The sequence below is a fragment of the Azolla caroliniana genome, unplaced genomic scaffold (assembly GCF_043228905.1).
Source record: "Azolla caroliniana isolate FFs.n. ecotype wild unplaced genomic scaffold, voAzoCaro1.0.p SCAF_2, whole genome shotgun sequence".
Taxonomy (NCBI): domain Eukaryota; kingdom Viridiplantae; phylum Streptophyta; class Polypodiopsida; order Salviniales; family Salviniaceae; genus Azolla; species Azolla caroliniana.
In genome coordinates, this window is record NW_028230437.1 from 20,578,554 (window position 1) to 20,601,641 (window position 23,088).

A 23,088-nucleotide genomic window follows, 5' to 3' on the forward strand; every position below is an offset into this window, starting at 1 on the left:
TTGGGTAGTTTAATGGATTGTGGTGGAATAACTAGTGTTTCGTTTGGATGCAAGCATACAAGTATATGTACATGTTATGTATATTACGTACGCACATACATACGTTAAGGATGAGGAGATTATTTGTCTACTTTTAGTGAGCCATTAACAATAGTGTCTTCTAGTTAATTTATTCTCAAATCGAGATTACATTCTGAAATTATTTTTCAAATTCAGCATCAATGGTTGGAAATGAATCAGAACCATGCTTGATTGTAATTCAAAGATACAAGGCTACTCTTGATTTATTTTAGCTATCTAACACGATATCAAAAAATAATTCATTAGAAAATCACCCTTGGTAACCTTAGCTACAAGATCAAAATCCTTAGCTAGTTCATTCAAGCACCGTATGATGGAAATTTACATTGCGACGAGCAATTGATGCAATATGTGTGAGCAACAACATAAACTATGAAATAATCTAGAAAATTGGAAGATGTTGATTGGTCTGGTTTCCTAATGGATCACTAATCGACATCGGTCTTCACATTGTGATCCATGTGGCTCTATCAAGCACTAAGGTAAAGTATTGAGGCCTAATCATCCTTGTTTGTGAAGCCGTATTGCCCATGTAGATCTTGAAAGACTTCAACATGTCTATCAACACCTACTTTAACTATTTATGGTAACCTTAGTAGCATACTAATTGCATGGAAACTATCTTTCTATGTCATGCAGTTGTGGAAGAAACAAGGGTTTCTAAAGACTATCTAGAGTTAACACAAACCTGATCACCACACTAATTTTGAGATATATGTATGTAATTATGTAAATTACAAAGAAAGAAACACACGAGTATAAAAGGTATAATGAAGTAAGTGTCTCATAATGGAGGCAAGGAAGAGAAATGAGAACCATAACCTAGGTCTAAGGTTAGATAATCAAAAGTTGTGTTACAACTTACAATGTGAATACTTTGGCCTTTTTTTTCCGAAAAAAAAATACGACATTAGTATTAAGAAAATGCCCTACGCTTTAGATACAAGATGTACCTTTCAGTAATGAGCCTCTTTTTTCTATAGTCTAACTGTTGGCTTAAATAAATATTTCAGTGTAGAGTAGAAAAAACAATTGGCCACGGTTTGGTTCAAGAATGTCAAAATCGAACCGTTCAAAATTTTTGAAACCGGAACTAAACCAAACCACGAAAGCATTATGTAAAAATCCAAACCGTTAAAATCACGGTCTCGTGGTTCAGTTTTGGTTTTCAACTTAGGTCAAAATTCAAATTTAAAATTTTCATTATTTCAAATGTTAATTTTTCAAAGTTTTAAAGTTTTTTCTTAAAATGTAAGAATTAGGCTTAAAAATGAAAAGGTTGTTTAAAAAATATATTTACAAAAATTAAAAAAACCATCAAACCGTTAAAACCGAACCGAACCGGTCACCCCCCAAACTGAACCGTTTAAATTGTTAAGTTACGATTTCATGGTTCGGTTCAGTTCAAACGGAACTGTGGCCAATTGTTAAGTAGAACCACTCCTGGACCATCTTATTAGAAATCTGTCTATAAAATATGCCTTTGTCCCATATAACATGAAACTCCAATTGCTTGAGCTTCACTTGTTGCGTATTACCTTTTACACGATCCAAAGAATCTCTGAGATTATGCACAATCTCTGTCCAAATACCATAAATTATTTGGGCAGGTCTTTCAGTTACATTTTGAAATACCTTCAAACACTGAGCCTTCAAAATATACCAAATTGTGATACTACTTACCAATTGCCATATTTGAGGTTTATCAGTCTCTATTTGTGGATTCAAAGGTATCAATGTTTTTTGCATCAAACCATGTCTCATAGCAATAGCATTTGCAACCACCTCTTGTTCATATACCATTGGTTTATCTTGTAGCACCGCCCATAATACCGCTCCCCATGTATACACTACTCATGAATATACTCGTATTAACAATGTTATGATTTGTTTTCATATTTCCACAGGAAAACCACAACTCCGCAAACAATGTTTAGCAATCTCTACTAGATCCATACAGAAAGGAAACACTTGGTCATTTATACAAGTTCGAAACCATAAAGGATCTCTTACACATTATAAGCTCATTGGACATTGGTCGTTGCCATACGCACTCACACACAAACTATCATTAAACAAATCAGTAAGCGCACGCACACACACACACAGATGTTCTCATGATAGTTGATATTGTGGATTTGTACATAACTATCGGTAACTAGTCACGATTTTACCGATTGACGAAGTTGTTGGGGTTGTGCTTTACTTGGTTGATCCATAAAATTTTGATAACCTTCTTATGTGTCAAAGACAAGATGAGGCTCCATAGAGTGCACATTCATTGCTTTTGCATAGAAAGGATAGGTTAGGTATTGGACCATGCTTTTTCTCTATTTAAGGGTTGGAGTTTAGGCATTTGTCCTCCTACTTTGATAGCTTAGTTTTGCCTTTTCTATGAGGGCTTACTTGGGCTGCCTATTAAGTTTGATGTCGGCTCAACATGCTCAAGTGGTGTTTAGATGAATTGATATTCCCAAAAATGGCCAACATTACTGATACCTTGGAGTGTTACACTTAAAAGGATCACTATCAAGTGTGGAGTGTTCATCTTCCTCACGGTGGGCTAAGCGAAGGATTAAGTGACGTCAATCCTCAACACAAGTATAGATGTAAAAATGGTTCACATGAGTACATATTAGAATTGTTCAAGGTGCCTTCAATCAAGGTGAATTTTCCTATTTCATCATTAGTCAATTTGTCACACTTGTTCTTGCATTATCCAAGTATCCTTTATTTATCATTTTGGCTCTAGATAAGAGTCCAACTAAAACTCAACCTACCAGGATGCCCAACAAGCTCATTGTGATGTGTGCTACGAAATATTGTTCAGATAATTCTAATATGTACTCCTCAACACAAGTATATAATAAAGGTGAATGGCTTAGAGGTTAGAGCCATAGACCTTCTACTATAGATGTAGAGTTTGGATCTATACAACACAAGTATTTTTTCTTTTTTCTTTTTCGAAGAAAAATAGGAATATTTGCATTAAATGTTAATTTTAGGTGCCTCTTTTTCTATAAAAGACACACATTAAGGGTATTTATTCATTTTTTCTTTTTTGAAGAAAAATAGGAATATTTGCATTAAATGAGAAAATTAGGTGCCACTTTTTCTATAATAGGAAGAGAAGAGGGCTTATTTCGGGTCGCCCATATTGTGGTCTGGAGTGTACCATTAGAGATCGCTTATTTTGTGTTTTAGGAGTGCACCATGAAGGTTTTGTGATGCTTTTCATCATCATCTTCTTCTCCTCAATGTACTTGAGGTCTTAGGGTTCTATTTTCCTCTTCATCAGGAATATTAGGGTTCTTAGATCTTGTTCTCAGGCGTACCTTGAGACCGATTCTCTAGCAAGCACCATTACGCGTTGGTAGATTCAAAGAAGGGGTTCAACAAACTCACATGCCGCCGATCGTTTGAATGGAGGACAAAGTGGTTGAGAACAATACTCTGATTCAAGGCATTTTAGCCGTCGGGGGTAGTCATGGTCTTGGCAACCCACTTGACTCACACCTTCACCAAAAACTCGGCTGGCTCCCTAACTTTTGTTTTCGTTTAAACTAAATGGTTACATTCTAATCGTTCATTGTATCATTTCTCGTTACCACCGTTGTAACTATTCACTATCTATAATTTTGTGACGTCTATTTTGGAAAGGGAATTTCTTTCGTAATCTAGCATTTTCGGCCTACAAAGTGGCCCCTTTTGGTCTTAATATTGTGCAAACCCCTCGTAATCTCATGTTCCTCGTGCTAATTGTGTTTCTTGATCCTAACCTCGCACGCAATCGAGCATCATACGAGCCTTTGACACTGAGGAACCTTCGACTCATCACTCCCTTTGAGTTTGGTGAGCCTTCGACTATGAGGAGCCTTCGAGTCAGAAGACCTTTCGACTCCTAGGAGCTTTCAACTCTTGGGAGCCTTCGAGTCTTGAAATGTCTGCACCCTCCTAGACTTTGCGTCCTCCCTATTCCTAGACCCACGTGGTCCTACTCAAGTAGCGCACGCGCGTGCACACACATTTACGTGACAATGGTTTGATTCCTTGAAGCTCAAGAAGAAGAAGTTGTAAAAATTATAATATAAATGGCTACCAAAGTTCTTCTTTTAAGCTCCGAAGAAGGTAGGCTCACTTGGTGATATGGGCAGTAGGATTCTTCAAAAGAATAGATAGACTTGAAGCCTTATGACCTTAGCCACAAATGGTTGGAGATGTGAGTAGAATGTGAATTGTAGCAGATTATTGCCAAAAGAACCCAAGGCCTCAACTGAATGCTTTGATATCTCTGATTAGGGATTGTAGAGTCAATGAGGATTTAAGTTCTTAGAAAGATCCATGTGAACCATATAGCTCATACAAGGTTGGGGAGCCAAGCCCCAGTAATAAAGGTGTGGCTTAGGCTAACACCCAAAGGTAGTTATTAATTGGAAGCACACACGATGACAATGAATTATGATTTGTCTAAACCTTCAACCTTGGCGAAGAACTAGAGAATATATTGTTATGGAGGATCAACGTGTAAATACACAATGGAATAGATTCAGTCAATTGGGTCTTTAACCCACTCAGACCATTCTTAGTCTTGCTTTCATAGTGTTATGTGCACCTAAGTAAGCAAATACATATCCAACTCGAAGGATGCGGTTAATGTAGTAACCTTATAACATCCTCTATCTAATCTTCTCTCTTAAGAAACAAGTGGTTAACCATAGAGGTTATCCAACCTACCACAATGAATATATCTCTTCCTATTAATCACATGTATGGAGTTGTTGCCACTTGTTCTCTCCTGACACTTCCCCTTAAGAGCTTTTCCCACACTAACTCCATCCATTTTGATTCACAACCAGATTTGTATTTTTATAGATAGCTCCAACACCATCCACACTTGGGCTCCCACATCATCCTCTACAAACACCTTGAATATTCAGGCTTCGTAATCCTCTCAAGAAGAGTCTTGTGTAAAAAGATCCACACAATTTTCCTCCATCACGACAATACTCTAAATTCACATTTTCATCCAAAATGAATTCTTGCATGAAGTGGCATTGAATTATCAACACATTTGATAAGGCCATGAGAAACCAAATACATTGTGATAGTGATGAAACTTTGGCTATCACATCCTATTCACATTGGCCCCTCCTTTAAATGTCATCCTGATTTTTGTTATAAGCTTTCATAGCCATCATACTTCATATTCTACATAACATGCTTTTCTTTGCTCCATTTCTACCTAGGATAGAAAAACATTTGCTTGGTTCATGAAAAATCTTCCTCCTATCTCTCTTTTGGAAACCTTCGTAGAGAGAGATCCTCAAGATCCGATGGAGCCCCAAATGGGGGTTTGAAGCAATGGAGGGGTTCTTGATTGCTAATTTTTAACAATCAACCATTGGATTAACAACCAACTACACAATCCTATTTAATTGGCTGAATGGCCTAGTTATAATGGTCAGTCCATAGAAGAATCACTGTATATATATTGTTATAATATAGAAAAGGAAGTGTGTCTTGTCTCTTATCAAATCTTCATATTAATCTGTGTTCATGCCATGTTATATTGTTATTATCTCTCGCTTCTATTCTTCTCTGGTATTCTCCTGTCTATGCAGGGCATGCAAAAAAATATCATAGGCAAGCATTGGGAGCAGGGGCATTAAGGTTAGGACACATTCTGAGTGTCTCCTCATTCTCCTAAAAATAACATTATGAATAGTAGGTCTATCAAGATGCCCTTAGTCTAAACTAATCTGCATTAACCATTGGGTAGTGTAACTGTCTTGTGCTGCCCTTTAATGCTTGTTTTATGTAGGTTAGACTGGGATAGTGAATAGAGATTTCACTCAAAAAGAGTTAAGAGAAAGCCAAAGATGCAAAGGTAATCTCTGCCTGCCAATCGGAACAATCCCAATGTAATTTGGGTTTAATTCGTTCAATCAAATCAGTAGGTAGTAACGGCATACAAACTAATTTTAATGTTGGGGTTTTTTATAGTGCCAACCCTACATCACGCGAAACTGTTATATCTAGCATTTAGTTATGCCCACTATTCAAGAAATGGGCCTATCACAGGTTTGCCTTAATACTTTTGCTAATATTGTCATACTACAGGAGACCAGTTGTCTTAACTTCCATAAATCTAGCACATACTACATCCATTTCTAGCTAGGAAACTATTCTTTTTACATTACAGAAAGCACTGATTATGGAAGCATAATATTATCTCCAACCTATATATATACATTGCTGAAAAACAGAATTGGTAGTAAACAATCCTTTGTTTACATTGGGTTTTTAAGGCCGTTTACAGACGAACTTCAAACCATTGGACTACACCGGATCCATCACATATCTCGAGTTCACATGCCGATTCCAACAGATATGTAGTGGCGGCATCCAGGTCATTAAATCTCGAAAGATCATCAGGGAGAGAGCTATTTGGCCAATTTTCAAGCCATCCTCTCAATCTCGTTCGAAGCTCTTCCAAGTCGACAAACACTTCATCTTTCCCGGGTTCAATGAGCACATAATCTTCACAGTCCCCGTATAGTGCGGATCTTGAACCTAGCTTAGCAAACACCTTGTGATGCCAGAAAATCTCAACTTAGTCAGAGATTTAGAATAATATTGATAAGTCGGATACCTGATTATAGATATCCAAGTAACAAAACTGAAATGGTTTTAATTTTATCAGGATACAAGGCATAGTATGGGTTTTCAGCAGCAAATTTCAAATTACATTGTACATGTGTGGATCGAATTGCAAGGTTATGTATGTTGTTTAAGGCCTCTGACAGTGATGGGATCACATAGCTAATATTCCGATTGTCACTGTGTTGATCCATTCGTTCCAAAGCAAAGCAGTCTTAGGCCTACTTGGAGAAAAAGATATCTAATGTTATCTTAAGAGAATTTAAATCTAATTCATTGGTTCTAACTGATTGTGTTTGTGTTTGGCTGAGTCTGAGAAATTGCAGTACATATTTCACCTTCATTCTTCAACAAACTCATGAATCACGATAGAATCCTCTCTTCTAATATATGCATGTATAAGATATGGCATAAGAAAATCAGGACTAACCAAAATAGAATTGAAATATGGATCATTCAGAGTGACAGTAAAAAACCCAAATTTGTTAACAAGACATTCCTTGTCAGAAAAGGAGGAATATTGGATGCAGTGATGAAGAAGAATGGAACACGGTAATACTTACAGGAGATATAGAGGAGGATCCATTCTTTGAGATCGAATCCGCCACGGAGCTCCCAACATTGATGACCTTAGGTTCTGTCCATGGAGAACAAGAAGACAATGGGAGAGGATATAGAGAAGCAGAAGTAGAGGTAGTAGAAGGAAGAGGATGAAGAGGACGATGGTGATGGAGCAGAGGCCATGGCTGCAGGAAAATCTGAGCCATTTGATGCATTATCTTCTTCTTCTTCTTCTTCTTCTTCTTCTGGTTTTTGGGTTCCGATTTTGGAAATTACAATGAATACCCCTGCCCAAAAATTTGCTATAATTCTGCAGCATACCCCTCTCACACATCAAAAGACACGCAGAAAACCACCTGTCAAAACAAATTGATTGCAGTTTGTGCGTTGATGGTATGCCTCGAGCATTCGTAACATACCCACAACTCTTGTCAAAAATCGATTCATACATTCCAATTGTCATTCCTGAATTGATTCTGAATTTGTTCATTGGGTTACAGACGAAAAGTTAAAACTAGCGGGTTCCTTTTAGGTGGGCAGAAAGTGTGTCAATGACAAGCCCCAACCCAAATCGAATGATCCGTTTCGCTCCTAATTACCATTGCATAGGGGGGTATAATTATTTTTCCGTTGAAGCGTTGTTTAGAGAGAGAGAGAGAGAGAGAGAGAGAGAGAGAGAGAGAGGAAAGAAGGAAGGAAGATATATTAACATATTCTAAGACCAAATTTGGCCCATGATACAATTGGTTACAATAATGGGATGTGTACCCAATCATCGAAAAAATAAAAAAAATAAAAAAACATAGATGAAAGAGTTTTAGTTTGGTACCAAGGATATTAAGGAAATGATTATATGCTGGGACTAGTTTCATTTCCATCCAAGTCTCTTGAAATGGGGCGAGCTCATGTCAAAGGGTTTCGATGTGGGTGTGGCATGTGGTCTCAATGTAAAAGCTATCCTAACCATATTGTAAAGAAACATGTGTGATTATGTGTAGCGGAAAGAGTATGTACATGTGTGTGTGTGAGAGAGAGAGAGAGAGAAAGAGAGAAAACATGTATACAGAAAACTCAAAAACTGTATTAACAAGAATGACCAACAACAATTACAAAGAAGCGGAGAAGGTGCTTATATAGTCACCTTCTCTATATATTCTCTTACTACAACAACCGCTTGGGAAAGAGGTGGAGTCTTATCTGCCTACTAACTATGTGTCATAGAACGGTGTCATAGGAGTTAAGTTCTATTACACATTAGTTATGATACAAGGTAGTGGGGTTGTAAAGAATCAAGAGATGGATTCTTGTGAAGCGGAATAGGTGTGAACCGTGTGTGTGTGTGTGTATCAGATAGAGAGAGAGAGACACACACACACACAGAGTATACGCAAGGTTAAGTATATTAACAAAGGAGAAAGACACAACAAAATACAAGGTGGGAGGAGGGTGCTTTATATAGTCACCCTCTCTCTTCATTAACTACAAGACTCATGGAGCATGGGGAATGTGAAAGCTCATAAGTTATGTGTCATAGAATATGATTCTATGACTCATACTAAATGCTAGAATACAAAGTGGTGACTTAATGGTGACTCTTGACCGTTGGAGTGTCTATTCACTCTCAAGGTGAGTTCACACACTAGACCAAGTTGAGCTTGATTCTCAACACGCCCCCTCAAGCTCAAGTCGGGTCAGTTTCAAACGGTATCCGAAATCCGCTTCTACTCGCATCGGCGTTCCGGAGTCTGCGTCGACTCGCATTTATGTGGAGTTGCGGAATCTGTGCTCCAGCTTGCATTGTGCGTAGTTGCGAAGTTTGTGCTTCGGCTTGCGTCTTTCTTCGCGACTTCGTTGTGCGGTTACGGAATCTACGCATTATTGCGATTGCGTAGTGTCTTGCGTACTCCCCCTCAAGCTTGGCAGGTCAGGGATCGTCAATCCGAGATCGGTCATGAATTGCCATAGCTTCTTGGCTCCTAAAGCTTTAGTGAAGATGTCAACTGTTTGAAGATTGGTGCTAAAGTGTTGTAGGTCGACATCGCCAGCTAGAACGCGCTCTCGGATGAAGTGATAGTGCACTTCAATGTGCTTTGTCCGAGCCAAATAAATACTACTCATGTTGTCGCAGTAAAGGGAGGTCGGATCCTTGATGGGTACGCCCAGATCCTTCAAAATCCTCTTGAGCCATACGGCTTCACACGCAGCTACGGCTACGCCCCTATATTCCCCCTCCGTACTCGAAAGAGTGACGGTAGACTGCTTCTTGCTACTCCAGGATATTGCTCCGCTGCCGAGGGAGAAAACAAATCCGGAGGTTGACCTTCTATCGGCTTTGTAGCCGGCCCAATCGGCGTCTGTATACCCCTCGAGTCGTATTGGCATCGCGGTCTTGTAGAGGATGCCACAATCCATTGTGCCGCTCACGTATCGTAGAACTCGCTTAGCACAATCCAAGTGAGTATCACGCGGTGTTTGCCTAAATTGGCTAAGGAGACCGACCGGATAACAGAGGTCGGGTCGTGTGATCATGAGGTAGATGAGACTCCCGATGAGTTGTCGATACTGAGTCAGCTCACATGCTTTGGTGTTGGAGTTCGCATCGAGTTTGAGATTGCGATTGAGTGGGGTTGCCGCGGATTTGCACTCAGACATACCAAACTTGTATAACAAGTTGAGGATGTAGTGTTGTTGCGAGATCATGATTCCGGCCGGAGTTCGAATTACCTCGATGCCGAGGAAGTAGTGGAGCTCCTTCATGTCCATCATCTCGAACTTGTCAGAAAGGAGGGATTTGACCTTATTGATTTCGACGAGATGCTCACCTCCAATGACTAGGTCATCCACATATAAGATGATGACAATCAGACTTCTGGAATCGCTGCGTATGTAGAGGGAGTTGTCCAATTTTGACATACGGAATCCAATTTGATGAAGATATTGCGTTATCTTCGAATGCCAAGCATGCGGTGCTTGCTTGACGCCGTAGAGTGGCTTCTTGAGTCGGCATACAACTTTCGGATGGGTGCTCGAGTTGAAGCCAGGTGGTTGTATCATGTTCACCTCCTCTTCTAATTCGCCTTGTAGAAAGGCGTTCTTGACGTCCATTTGATGGAGGTGCCACCCTTTCGCCGCGGCAAGCGCAATTACGGTCCGTACCGTCGTCATTTTTGCCACCGGGGCAAAGGTCTCTTTGTAGTCAACTCCGTGCGTTTGGGCGTAGCCTTTCGCTACGAGTCACGCTTTGTAGCGGTTGACGGAACCGTCAGCGTTGTACTTCACTTTGTAAATCCATCTGCATTCGATCGCCTTTTTGTGTAGTGAGGTGGGAACAAGATCTCACGTCTCGTTCTTGCGTAGTGCCTGCATCTCCTCGTTCATTGCTTCGATCCATCACGGGTCCTTTGCGGCTTCCGAAAAGGTTTTCGGCTCCCGTACTATCGCTACCTTCATCATAAAGGCGTAATGCTATGCCATATAATCGTTGTAGCCGAATCGGCATACTGGGTTCTTTTCACGGGTGGAGCGGCAGAGTTTTTCATTTGCGGAGATGAGGGCTTTCTTAGCTCCAATTGGTACCTCGAAACCGCCGAACTCGTTGTCGAGTGAGTGAATCGACTCATCGTCATTGAAGCGATCGTCTTCGTATTCCGACATTTTCGCCTTGCCTTTGTCCATCTTCGGGCTAGGCCGTGATGTGCTTTGATCGCTCAAAGGCTCTTGTGGTCCGCTCAATCGGATCGTGATCGGACTTTCTTCGAATATGCGCGTAAGGCGATCTTAATCCTTGATCTCTTGTTCGGCGAATTCCGGGTGGAGTGGAGTTGGAGTCGGAGTTGTCTCTGGTGCGTACCAGCATGCGGACTTGTCAAAAACGACTTCTCGACTTACTCGAGATTTTCGAGTTGAAGGGTTGTAGCAGTTGTACCCCTTTTGCTCCGGTGAGTATCCTACGAGGATACATTACTCCGACTTCGGGTCAAGCTTTAGACGCTTCTCGTCGGGGATGTGCACGTATGCTATCGCGCCGAATATCCGGATGTGCGATAAGTCCGGCTTCTTTCCGAAGTATTTTTCGTGCGGAGTGACCTCGTGCACGCCGGATGTTGTGCACCGGTTCATTAGGTAGACGGCCGTATTTGCAGCTTCAGCCCAATATGACTTGGGCATATGCTTCTCGTTCATCATGGCCCGCGCTACTTCAAGGATGTGCCGATTTTTGCGCTCAGCTACTCCGTTTTGTTGTAGAGTGTGTCGGCAAGTGAATTCTCGCCGAATTCCTTCCTTTCAGAGATATGCCGTGAAGTCGTCCGAGAAGTACTCCTTGCCGCCATCCGATCGAAGACAACGTACATGTCGGCTCGTGGCTTTCTCGACTTCATTCTTGAAAGTTTGGAAGTGTCTGAACACTTCGCTCTTTTGCCGCATCGGGTAGATCCAAGTGTGCCTGGAGAAGTCGTCGATAAAGAGCACATAATATCGGCATCTGCCGAATGTAGCCGTCTACGCCGGTCCCCATACGTCGGAATGGACTACGTCGAGTAGACCTTTGCTCACGTTCCGCTCTTTCGGGAATGGGTGTCGGTGTTGCTTGCCGAATTGGCACGCTTCGCATACACCTTCAATCTCCTTCTCTTTGAATGTTGGGAATCCGATGACAACTCCTTTCGATTTCATTGCTTTGAGCTTTTGGAGATTTATATGGCCAATCCACTTGTGCCATAACTCTATGTCGGAGTCGGCTTTCATGCCCTTTGCGAACATGGCGGATTTCATCTCGTGTGAGTTGAGAATGAACATTCGGCCCTCTCTTCGTCCGCGTGCGATGAGTCGGCCCTCTTTTTCAATGAAGCAACCGCCTTGATTAAATCGAACTTGCATCCCTTGCTCTACAATTTGGCCGATGGAGACCAAATTCTTCGTAATGGTCGGTACATGCAAGACATTTGCAATGTAATTTTGCTTACCTTCTTTTCCAAACGCAACATTGCCGATGTGCCGAATCGGGTGCGTAGTGTCGTCTCCGGTTTCGACATAGCCGGGTCGGTCTGGCTCTCGAAGTTCTCGGAACCATTCTTGATGCGATGTCATATGGTTCGAGGCACCGGAATCGACGAACCATACGTCTTCCAGACCGGAGGCACTAGTTGAGGTAGAGGCCGACATAGAGTTTGCTCTATGTTTTATCATGAACATTCCGCCACGGTCGGAGTTGCGTGTATACATTCCGCCACGATCTTCGTAGTCGGAGTTGTTCCCGTACATTCCGCTATACTCTTCGTAGTCAGAGTTGTGTCCGTAATTCGTGAGTTGTCGGCTTGTAGAAGCCGATTCACGCATCTTCTTTCGACACTCTTCTTCGTGGTGGCCGAGCTTTCCGCAATATCCGCATTCGGTTGTGTTTTGATGGCTCGGCCGGAGTGGAAGCTCCCCCTTCTTGCGAAGGTTCCTCGTTGGCTTACGTTTCACGGCCGAAATTGGGAGTTGTTGTCATAGGTCGGACCTCGTCCGCCTTGTCCTTGGCCGAATCGGCCTCTCGCTCGTCCGCGTGCTCTTCCTCCGTTCGAGTATGTGCAGAACATGTGGCCTCCGACTCATTGCTCATTCTACGCACGTGGTTTTCTTCGACCAATAGCATTGATTGGAGCTCGAAGAAGGAGGGAGATTTCTCCCTTGCTAGAACGGCGGTTCGCATCGCGCCGAACCGTGGTGCGAGGCCGCCGAGGCATATTTGCACCATCTCATCATCATCGATACTTACGCTTATTGAGCCGAGTGAGTCACAAAGTTCCTTGATCTTCAAGGTGTATGTCATGATGGACATGTCCATTTGTTGAATGTTGTTCAACTCTTGGCGGAGTTAAGGCTTCCTCGCGGTCGTGTTGGCGGCGAAAATCTTTCGTAGATTTTCCCACGCTTCCTTCGACGTTTTGGCTTCTCGAATGTAACCGAGCATGTCGTCATGAACACATGTTTCTAAAGAATACATCACATGGCTTGCAGCTTGCTCCCATGTCACGTATTCGGGAGCCGTGTCGACGGGTCGGTCTTCGTGCGTTCCTTTGATGTAGCTCCAATAGCCTTGTCCGACAAGGTATTGGTGCAGCTTGTACTCCCAAGATGCGAAGTTGTTTCGATCCAACTTCTCGGTAGGGAGAGCACTCCCCATTTGAGTATTCATTATGTCGATTCTTCTTCTTCTTCTTCTCTCTTCGAATGCGAGCTATATAGCGAAACTACGTTAGCGATAAGCCGGTTCTTGGTCGTTGGCATGGAGCACAACACATGATCACAATGAGGCGAATGAGCTAGATCAAACTACCAAATCGCTCTGATACCATGTAAAGAATCAAGAGATGGATTCTTGTGAAGCGAAATAGGTGTGAACCGTGTGTGTGTGTGTGTGTGTGTGTGTGTGTGTGTATCAGATAGACACACACACACACACACACACAGAGTATACGCAAGGTTAAGTATATTAACAAAGGAGAAAGACACAACAAAATACAAGGTAGGAGGAGGGTGCTTTATATAGTGAGTTCACACACTAGACCAAGTTGAGCTTGATTCTCAATAGGGGTGTTCACACAGTTGGTTGCGCCTAAGGTGTGTTTCCACACTAGGGAAGTTGAGTTTGATTCTCAACACACCCCTTCAAACACAACTTCCAGTTACTAGATAGTTGGCTTAGGACTAGACTGGTAGGGTATCCGGCTTCAGCTGGCTTCGATTTCGGCTTTCTTGACCAACCGGTTCGACGCTTTGATTATGCTTGCTCAACGCTTTGATCCAACTATCTCAATTGGTCTATGAGAGAGTGTTAGACTTGTGACATTTAGTCCTAACCTGAGTAGTGTGGAAGATAACGACTTTAGTTCTCCCTAGATTCACTACCAATCCTCTTTGTGTACAAAAGCCATCTAAGGCATTAAGGTGCGTTTGCAAGTCAGGTTCCAACTCAAAGAGTAAAACTATGTCATCTACATAAGGAAGAGATTGACTTGCGTACCCCCTAGTACTATTTATTTGCCTCCCGTACAAGCAATAAAATTAGTAACCTCCTCAATGTTGATACCAAAAAGAGTGTGTGATAGGGGACAACCTTGTTTTACACCAATGTTGCTAGTGAAGCAATTGGATAGGTCGTTCCAACATCATACACACCTAGAGACTTGCTCATATAAAGCATAGATGGCCCAAATCATGTCATTCGGTATTTCTAAGCTTTTAAGCCTTTCAAAACCACTCTCTAGGGACAGTGTCAAAGGCTTTGTGAAAGACCACAAAACAACAATATAATTTCCTCTTGTGAGCCTTGGTTAGGTTAATTAAGCATCTAAGTGTGAAGATATGTTCAATAGTAAAGAAGGCTCATCTAAAGTTGGCCTATTCGGGTGCTCAAAGTCCTTAATGTCTCCATATAATTGATGAGCTCTTCTTCCATTTCTACACCATATAGTTTAGCGCACATATGACCAATCATTATGGCCCTATATGTATTTGGGCCCATGGGATCCCCTCCTTTATGTATAGGGGTTACTATGTTCATAGTCTATTGTGGTGAAAAACCCTCTATGAGGGCACAATTGAAGAGTAGAGTGAGAAAAGGAGCTAGGCACTCTCAAAGTTATGTGCCTTCCATTCTTGTTCAACATTAGATTATATTGATTGAAGAGAACCAAAGGAGCAATGGTACAAATCTCACAGTTGAAGAGTAGAGTGAGAAAAGGAGCTAGGCACTCTCAAAGTTACGTGCCTTCCATTCTTGTTCAACATTAGATTATATTGATTGAAGAGAACCAAAGGAGCAATGGTACAAATGATTAGTGGTCACTTATAAAAAATGAGTCTAGCCTTGTAAGCACCAACAAAGACATGGTTGTCTTTGGTTTGTATGGGTAACGGACCTTGCATCAGTGTTGTATTCTATAGTTGTTCCCAAATCAGGTGGAATGTGAAATAATTGCCACACTTAAATCAAATCCAAAAATCTCTAAGATCAAGCATCAATTGCATCTACCACCTCGTTAACCCCTGAAACAAGTGATTTAATATGGATACGATCTCTCCTTTCCATGCCAACATAGTAATCGAGAAGATACGTGTTATTGCTTTAATGAGGGATTAAAATGCTCTCTATAGTTTCTGGTGCACACACACTCCTGAGCCTCGTGCAAAAAAATTATTTGTAGTGAATCCTATTCTATGTATATATAATTTCAAGAAACAATGTGTAAAAACTCAAGTGTGAGAAGATTACATATTTATGAGTTAAATCCCAAGTCCATGACAAGGAAAATTAAGGTTTGAATGTATAAGTCAATGATAACCATATTATGTGACAAGGAACTTCTAGTTATTGTTGATTTTTTTTATGCATCGTTAGCGTTTTTCAAAGAAACTCTCCTAAGACTCTTAAATGAGGAATTTTATTTTGTAAATAAGTTTGTCATTATTCATAAACATGTAAGTGTCGCACTTGAGTTCAAGAATCAATACCATATGCTCATTGGATCTCATCCACATTCTAGTGAATGAGGGATTTTATTTATGAAATAAACAACTATAGATGTATCAAACTCAAGTGCTACGCTTGCATATTTATGAGTGAACCCCTTGTCCATGACAAGGAACATTTAGTTACTATTGAATTTTGATAGATAGCAACATTTCTCAGAAGGAACTATCACAAAACTAAAGTGTGTTGAAATTAACTTTGGAACTAGAATATACATTTTGATTGTGAGTTAAGAGTGTGCTCATAAATGTATAGATCCCTTCCCCTAGTGAAACGTAGGCTAATATGCAGTCATGGTTATGTCACTCCACTTAGAGCATTTAGATCCAAAAGAACTCCACAATTTATGTCATCAGAGGTTAGTGCGCTTCACAAGTGGGATAAGAAGCATTGATGAATATATAGTACAAGATTGTTTAAGTAAGTTGTAGGATAATGATAATCGGTCAATTGTATCTTGTTAATATTATTACATCACATTACGATAGTCCATCTAGTGCCCACTTTATAATGAACATATAGAGTCTCCTTAGCTATAGTGCACAGATCAATAGTCTTTAGTTTAGGAGGAGAAACATATTGCATCTCATCTAGGCAATGTTGCATATTGCATCTTGTAATTCAATATTCGGATATCGCCTTTTAATTTTGAGATTGAAACTTGACATTGAGATAAATGTTAATAAATCATCTCGAAACAAAAGTGTAGATGAAGCTTTATTAACCTTGTAGTACAATTTGTTTTTTCCTTTTTCTATCTTTCATAGGTGGAAAGTGATGAGCACTTACAACAACAATGCATCTCTTGCTTTTTATTCTCACAAGTGGAAAGTAGTCAGCACTTACTAGTACATATCTTGCTTTTAAACACTATCATACATTGACAACTTTTGTCGTGTTTTGTTGTACCCAACAAGCTCTTATAGTTTATATATAAATGAAGGGTATTTAGAGCTAGCATTCATTAGCATTGTGCCCAACAAGCTTCCATTTTAACATACATTTTAAAGGGAAACCCATATTGGGCAATATATTTCTTTCTACACTAGCATTGCACATGAGATGACATCAATGGCCATGGTGAAGGAGGTAATTATGGCAATGGTATTGGTATTGTTGGCGGCAACAACATCTAGTGCAGGGCCCCTAGACACAACAGTTGTACTAGCAAAATGCACTGGTGAGACTATCCCACAAGGGAGCCCATTCTTAGGCCATTTAGGGACGACCTTGATTCAATTATCCGAGAACACTGCCTACGTTGATGGGTTCCATTTCAAGGTGCAAAATGGTGGTGGAAATTGTCCAGCCTTTGGAGAGGCATCATGTGATTTATCACTTTCAGTGGATGATTGTTGTCATTGTGTCTCTACCCTTGCCAATGATATTTGGCGCATCTGCAATAATGCTATTGGAGCTGAAGTCCACTATTCCTCTTGCTTCATTCGATATGAACAATTCCGGTTTTGAACTATTACATAGCCAATGGTTTCTTTATTAGTGGGTTTATGGTTATGGCTCTCAATATATGTTAATATCCCCATTTGGTTTTCCCCTACTAACAATATATGTGAGAAGCATGTTTTGTTAGTAAATGAATACAATGGGCAGTGTTGTATCTATAAGATCATTATGTGTGATGCTAGTAAAATAAAATGTTGGGTACAATGGGCAGTGTTGTATCTATAAGATCATTATGTGTGATGTTGGTAAAATAAAAGGTTGGGAAGGTTGGGTCATACACATAGGTGTGATGTTCCTACCGAGTGTACCTAACATCTAGATGGGTGCTGCCATGAGAAGTGAATGGAGGACATCTATGCTGAATTCTGTTTTGTAGAGTGTGCGTTCGGGTAATGCTATGCGCATCGAATGATGTGGTGTTTTGGAGTTGTTCTTTTGTTGTTTCATCTACACATATTATTTTCTTTTGACATGCAAGATGGCTTGTAAGATATGAGTTTTAAATTATCCCTTGTACATTACCTTAACTAATGGAAGTAGTTTTTTTTTGGAATAAAATAAAACATCGTGCCAATAAGCTACACATTTTTGGAGAGTATTTGAAACTTAGTTGTTTTGGGACCACTTTAGCATGGTCATGTAGGACTTAACCTATAACACATACTATACATCTATGACACATAGACCACCATCCATGAATTGTTCTATTGCTTTGCTTTGGCTTGTTTCAATTAAATGTTCGCATGTACTTGTTATTTTGTTTGATTTTGGAGATTCTTTGATTGTTTGTAATTCTCAAACCTTTCATGTTAATTCACTTTCGACTTGTTCTACAAAATAATTTCTTCATGGGAAGTGGTTTACATGTAGGTAAGGTTGGCCATACATTGGGATATGGATGTGCCTAAACTCCCAAAAGGTTTAATCTCAAAACCTCACCAAAGTTGACCAAAAACTTTCATTTATCTTGATCGTCAAAAGAATCTTTCAAGCTCTGTGCCCTAATAGTTCAAAAAAAAAAAATCTATGGGGAGAAAACCTAGACTTTATTCTGAAATGTCAAGTGACACAATCATGTTGATGCCAACATATTTTGGATAGTCCTTAACACAAAAACCCGCCTATTGCTATCTTTGTGCATGTTTTACACATATTCATACAAGTGTTGATTGTTGTTTACACTACTCCAACCCCAACAACACATGTGGCTTCAATTATGCATTGGCACAATTTCTCTTTTAGGATGGGCTGTTTATCATTTATACTCAATTGTCCAATTCATGTTTTAGTTGGATTGGACTTCAAGACTCGTACCCAGCACTCGATTCCAATTATAGGAATAGAGGAAATATGACTAAACATTGACTTGCACAATTAATGATGGTGAAGAGCAAGATTAACATGAATGATGAGGTGATAAGATAATTAGAAGTAATAATCAAGTTCATGTCACTTCAGCCAAAAGATCCTTCAATTGCCACGAATCCCAGAAATATATGCAAATACGATCAATTCATGACCACAACTCTTTGATATAGCAAACTCCATGGCCTAAATTTTATAAAATAAATACAAAAATGGGCAACCATGTCGATTATGCTATATACATGAGAAAAGACAAACATAAAGGACAACCATATGAATTTTCCATTCAACGAACCTATTCTCTAGCCCTTCTCAAGATGAACAAAACTTTTGGCATCATGATTCCATCTTTTGACTAACCTTCTCACACCAAGATTAACACTATAATTTTCGAATCTCGAATGCTAACACCACCCGGTTCTTAATCTAAAGGATCAAAAAGCATTACGAAGACCTATGAGTCTGAAGACTCATATACACCCTTTGGCTTTTTTGGCGCTTCCATTAAAGATGGTGAAGTAAAGCTTTAGATTGCTTCATCAAATTATGACAGACAGCATGTTCCTCATTGACAATGTTACAAATACTAGCTCACCAACATCTTATTAACTAAATCCTTTCTTGGGCTCCCATATTTCCAGGTTTTCACACTTCTCTTTGTCAAGCATTGGACAACTTTGCAAGGAACCACAATATTTCAAACCTTTATTGAAGTCGATTGACAATACACATCTAATCTTAACACGGAGAGTCTAAATCGGAAACATATTACATATCATGTTATGGTGGGCAACAATTGCGGCCATCACCACCAAAAACGTTAACAAGGGTTGATCAAGTTGTTGGGTTACTTCAAATTGGATAGACCAGAGCTGTCCCTTCAGCACTGTTAAGGTTTTTGGGGGATTTTGGATGGTTAGACTGATGTTTTGAGAGAAAGAGTTACCGTTATTAGCAAGTGTGTATACACAAATATTAGGATAGGTGACCCTACCAAGTTCTTGTCTAGACTCAAATGAGATACAAATGTCTAAATACATTTTTTCAAGCTTTCTCAACCATCTATAGAAGCCTCGGATTGGAAAACAAACAACCAAACAAATCCCATCTACATCACTTAGCCACAACTAATTTCAACTCTTCCTCTTCTATAGGGTCCTTTATCCACATCCTTAGTGCACTACTCTGAGGCATATATATAATCAATCATATTGCACTACCTTGTGTCATCCTCATTATATTTGCCAACACGCTTGAATGTCTCAGTCATATTATATCACTCTACATGAGTTCAAGCACATCTACGACATCTCTCATCGACGGCCTTGCACTCCCTTCAGCTTGGAGACAGCTCGAGGCAAGACTAGCCAGTTGCTCGACTTGCTTTTCGGAAAATTGGTCACCAAGCCGAGAATCGACGATATCGAGAACTTTATGTTTGTTATTCAAGTATGGCTTACTCCATTGCACTAGATTATTCTGTCGGACAGGTTGGTTAGGGTCGATCACTTTTCTTCCGGTGATGATCTCCAATAAAACCACACCAAAACTATAGACATCACTTTTGACTGTAACATGCCCTGTGGAAGGAGATACCATCTATGAACCCTCTCTCTCTCTCTCTCTCTCTCTCTCTCTCTCTCTCTCTCTCTCTCTCTCTCTCTCTCTCCCCTATGGTTTTTTGATGGCTTATATAAACTCTTAGCATGCTCCAAACATATGAATGATGCGATGTGTGTATGGGGAAAGAGTATATGACATATATGAAATGTTATCAATGTGTATGAAAAGAAGGGCACATGAATTATATGCACAATAAATTCATGAAGAATGTGTTACCCGTTGCTGCATATTCGGGTGCTATGTATCCTAGAGTACCAACCACACGGGTCGAAACATGGGTATTGTTCCCTGTAGGGCCATCTTTAGCAAGGCCAAAATCTGATAATTTGGGATTATATTGCTGAGAGTATAAACAGACAAAGGGAAGGGATTAGATATTTATGTATTTATCTATCAATATATATATATATATATATATAGAGAGAGAGAGAGAGAGATACACACACACACGGAGTCAACAAAGATTTAGTATAAAAGATACTAACACTATCCAAAAGGATGTTTGATGTCTTAAAATCCCTATAGATCACAGGCTGCTCGGTTTCATGCAAGAAAGCAAGACCTTTAGCTGCTCCCAAAACAATTTTAACTCGAATTTGCCATGAAAGACCCATGTTGGGACCACCTATAAAGAAAATCAAACCCGAGTTTTGAATTATTTAAGAAAAGAGACACTTAAAATGGGATTCAGAAATAGTAATTAACTCACGCCGAAAAAGATGTTTTTCCATGCTTCCACATGCCATGAACTCATAAACGAGCAATCGGTGATCCTCCTCAGCACAACATCCGATCAACCTAACAAGATGTTGATGATGGAGCTGAGCAAGATATCTTACCTCCGTCTAAATCAACAAGCACAAATAAAAAAACAAAGAGTTTCTCTTAAGCCAAGGAAATCATTCATGCACTACGCAATTATGATGCCAGATTTGCATCTTAGTTTTCATCTTTCACTGATTACCAAAATCAAAGAGTTTCTCTTATGAGGCCACCATCTTGTTCCTTGTCAGATGATATATATATTAAGAAAACATTAATCCAAGTCAAATCTAATGCAATCCCTCTTATATACAAACCTAGTGATGAATCACCCTCAGTGGAGAAACAGAAAAATGGGTAGAGAGAATCTTTCTTAAAAATAACCTACAAAAATTATTTGGATAAAAATACAAGCTAATATTCTCCCAGTTTAACGCTTTCCAGGGTGGGAAATTTCAAATACAATAAATTTCCTCTTTAGAGAACCAAATGCTAACTATGAGCAAGTCACTACAATTGGTAGCTTTTGACATAAGACACACAAGCATGATGCATTCGAAGCATAAGATAATGGCCATCACAGTAAAGATATGAGCTACAAGTAATGTTACCATCCATTCTCTATGGCCTTGTGATCCCTGAAGATTGAGCTTCTTCACAGCAACCACCAAACCAGTCCCCGGGGCCGAAGGCTTCAAGGTTTGTTCATCTAACCAGCCCTTGTAGACAGTGCCAAAGCCACCTTCTCCCACCATGTTCTCCAGCTTGAAGTTACCGGTAGCAGATCTTAGGTCATCATATGAAAATTCCTGCAGACTATTGTTGACATCTGCTGATGATGAAGTGCATATGGATACACTCAATACATCATTGCTGTTTGATGTCCATCCACTACCATTGGTTGCCTCTCCGGAAATACCTAACCAATGCACAACCCTTTCTGAGAAATGCTTTCTGCAAGGGCAAAACCAGATTCCTTGAGTTCAATAACAAAGATTTGCTTACTCAACTACTGCCATTATATGCTGATGATATTTTTCATGTAACATAGGTATATTACAAAGAAATTGACATATCACAAAGTTTCAATCACAAGATTAGTAGGTTCTCAAATCAATGTACCCAACACTAGGCTTAAAGTCAGTTAAAACAACTCAGTGTTAACGAAATGCTCAAAACATTATGAAATCTTGGACTTTTTAAGCATTTGGAATATTCCCAAAGCATTGTATCTCAATGCATAGAAAAGAGGCTACCATCAGGGAGCTTTTAAATTTTCCTTTTAAACAGAAAGTCATAACTTTCGCACTACAGCTACAAATTGGACAAACCTTCGTGTTTTGGAATCCTCTCACTAAGATCTTGCAAATAACAAGACACATGATAACAGTTTTCAGTAGCATCTAATTTAATATTAAGCCAACATCAAATGCATAGGTATATTGATGGCATGGTATTTGTTACAAGGTCCAATTTTGAGTCCAAATTTTCCGTAACGTAAAGTAAGAGACACAACCAAACCTCTTGAGCTTTTTGATTCTCTCAACTACCTTGACACTGATGCCCATGAAACATCAAATGCTAGAAATGCGAGGAGTCAGGCATCTCTATTCAATATGGATTGGATACTACCAAGTCACACTCAATTACACAAGCACTGATCCTAGCTGTGAGAAAATGGAAGTAATAATAAAAAGGGACCAAGATCAAAAAATGGAACTGCAAAACAATGTGGTTTTACACCAGAGGATAAATGCATTGACTTGATTGCTCAGAAAAACCAATAAATAAAAAACAGAATACGAAAACTAAAGAAGAACAGTGCTATATGCTTAAGACAAATAATCAAGATAGAGTCATGTTGAAATAAAGATAGACAAAAACTAAAAGTAAAAACCTTGTCCCCAGGGTTCCACAAAAAACAATCATTACCGAGTCAGAATTGGAAGAAAAACATGATTCTCTGCGAGGAAACAATGAGTTGAACGATCAAGATAGAGTCAAGTTAGGAAAAAAAACCCCAAGATTTGGTTATGCAAATGGGAAAATGCACATTA

At 39.8% G+C, this 23,088-nt stretch overlaps 3 protein-coding genes across 3 annotated transcripts; 1 reads left to right on the forward strand and 2 right to left on the reverse strand.

The window, feature by feature from the left end:
• Positions 1–6,209: 6,209 nt before the first annotated feature.
• On the reverse strand, positions 6,210–7,530 carry CRR7 (chlororespiratory reduction 7). Its single transcript, XM_087315331.1, has 2 exons — positions 7,305–7,530; positions 6,210–6,670 (listed from the first exon to the last, which is right to left on the reverse strand). The coding sequence occupies exons 1-2, from the start codon at positions 7,515–7,517 to the stop codon at positions 6,395–6,397; spliced, it is 489 nt and encodes a 162-aa protein (XP_087171457.1). The 5' UTR covers positions 7,518–7,530; the 3' UTR covers positions 6,210–6,394.
• Positions 7,531–16,773: 9,243 nt separating this feature from the next.
• On the forward strand, positions 16,774–17,481 carry LOC147867545 (antifungal protein ginkbilobin-like protein). Its single transcript, XM_087315335.1, has one exon. The coding sequence runs from the start codon at positions 16,880–16,882 to the stop codon at positions 17,285–17,287; it is 408 nt and encodes a 135-aa protein (XP_087171461.1). The 5' UTR covers positions 16,774–16,879; the 3' UTR covers positions 17,288–17,481.
• Positions 17,482–19,329: 1,848 nt separating this feature from the next.
• Positions 19,330–22,599, reverse strand: LOC147867546 (putative serine/threonine-protein kinase PBL11). The gene is made up of 6 exons (XM_087315710.1): positions 22,553–22,599; positions 21,643–21,985; positions 20,979–21,114; positions 20,755–20,894; positions 20,486–20,609; positions 19,330–20,226 (listed from the first exon to the last, which is right to left on the reverse strand). The coding sequence occupies exons 1-6, from the start codon at positions 22,597–22,599 to the stop codon at positions 19,928–19,930; spliced, it is 1,089 nt and encodes a 362-aa protein (XP_087171836.1). The 3' UTR covers positions 19,330–19,927.
• Between the last annotated feature and the right edge of the window lie 489 nt (positions 22,600–23,088).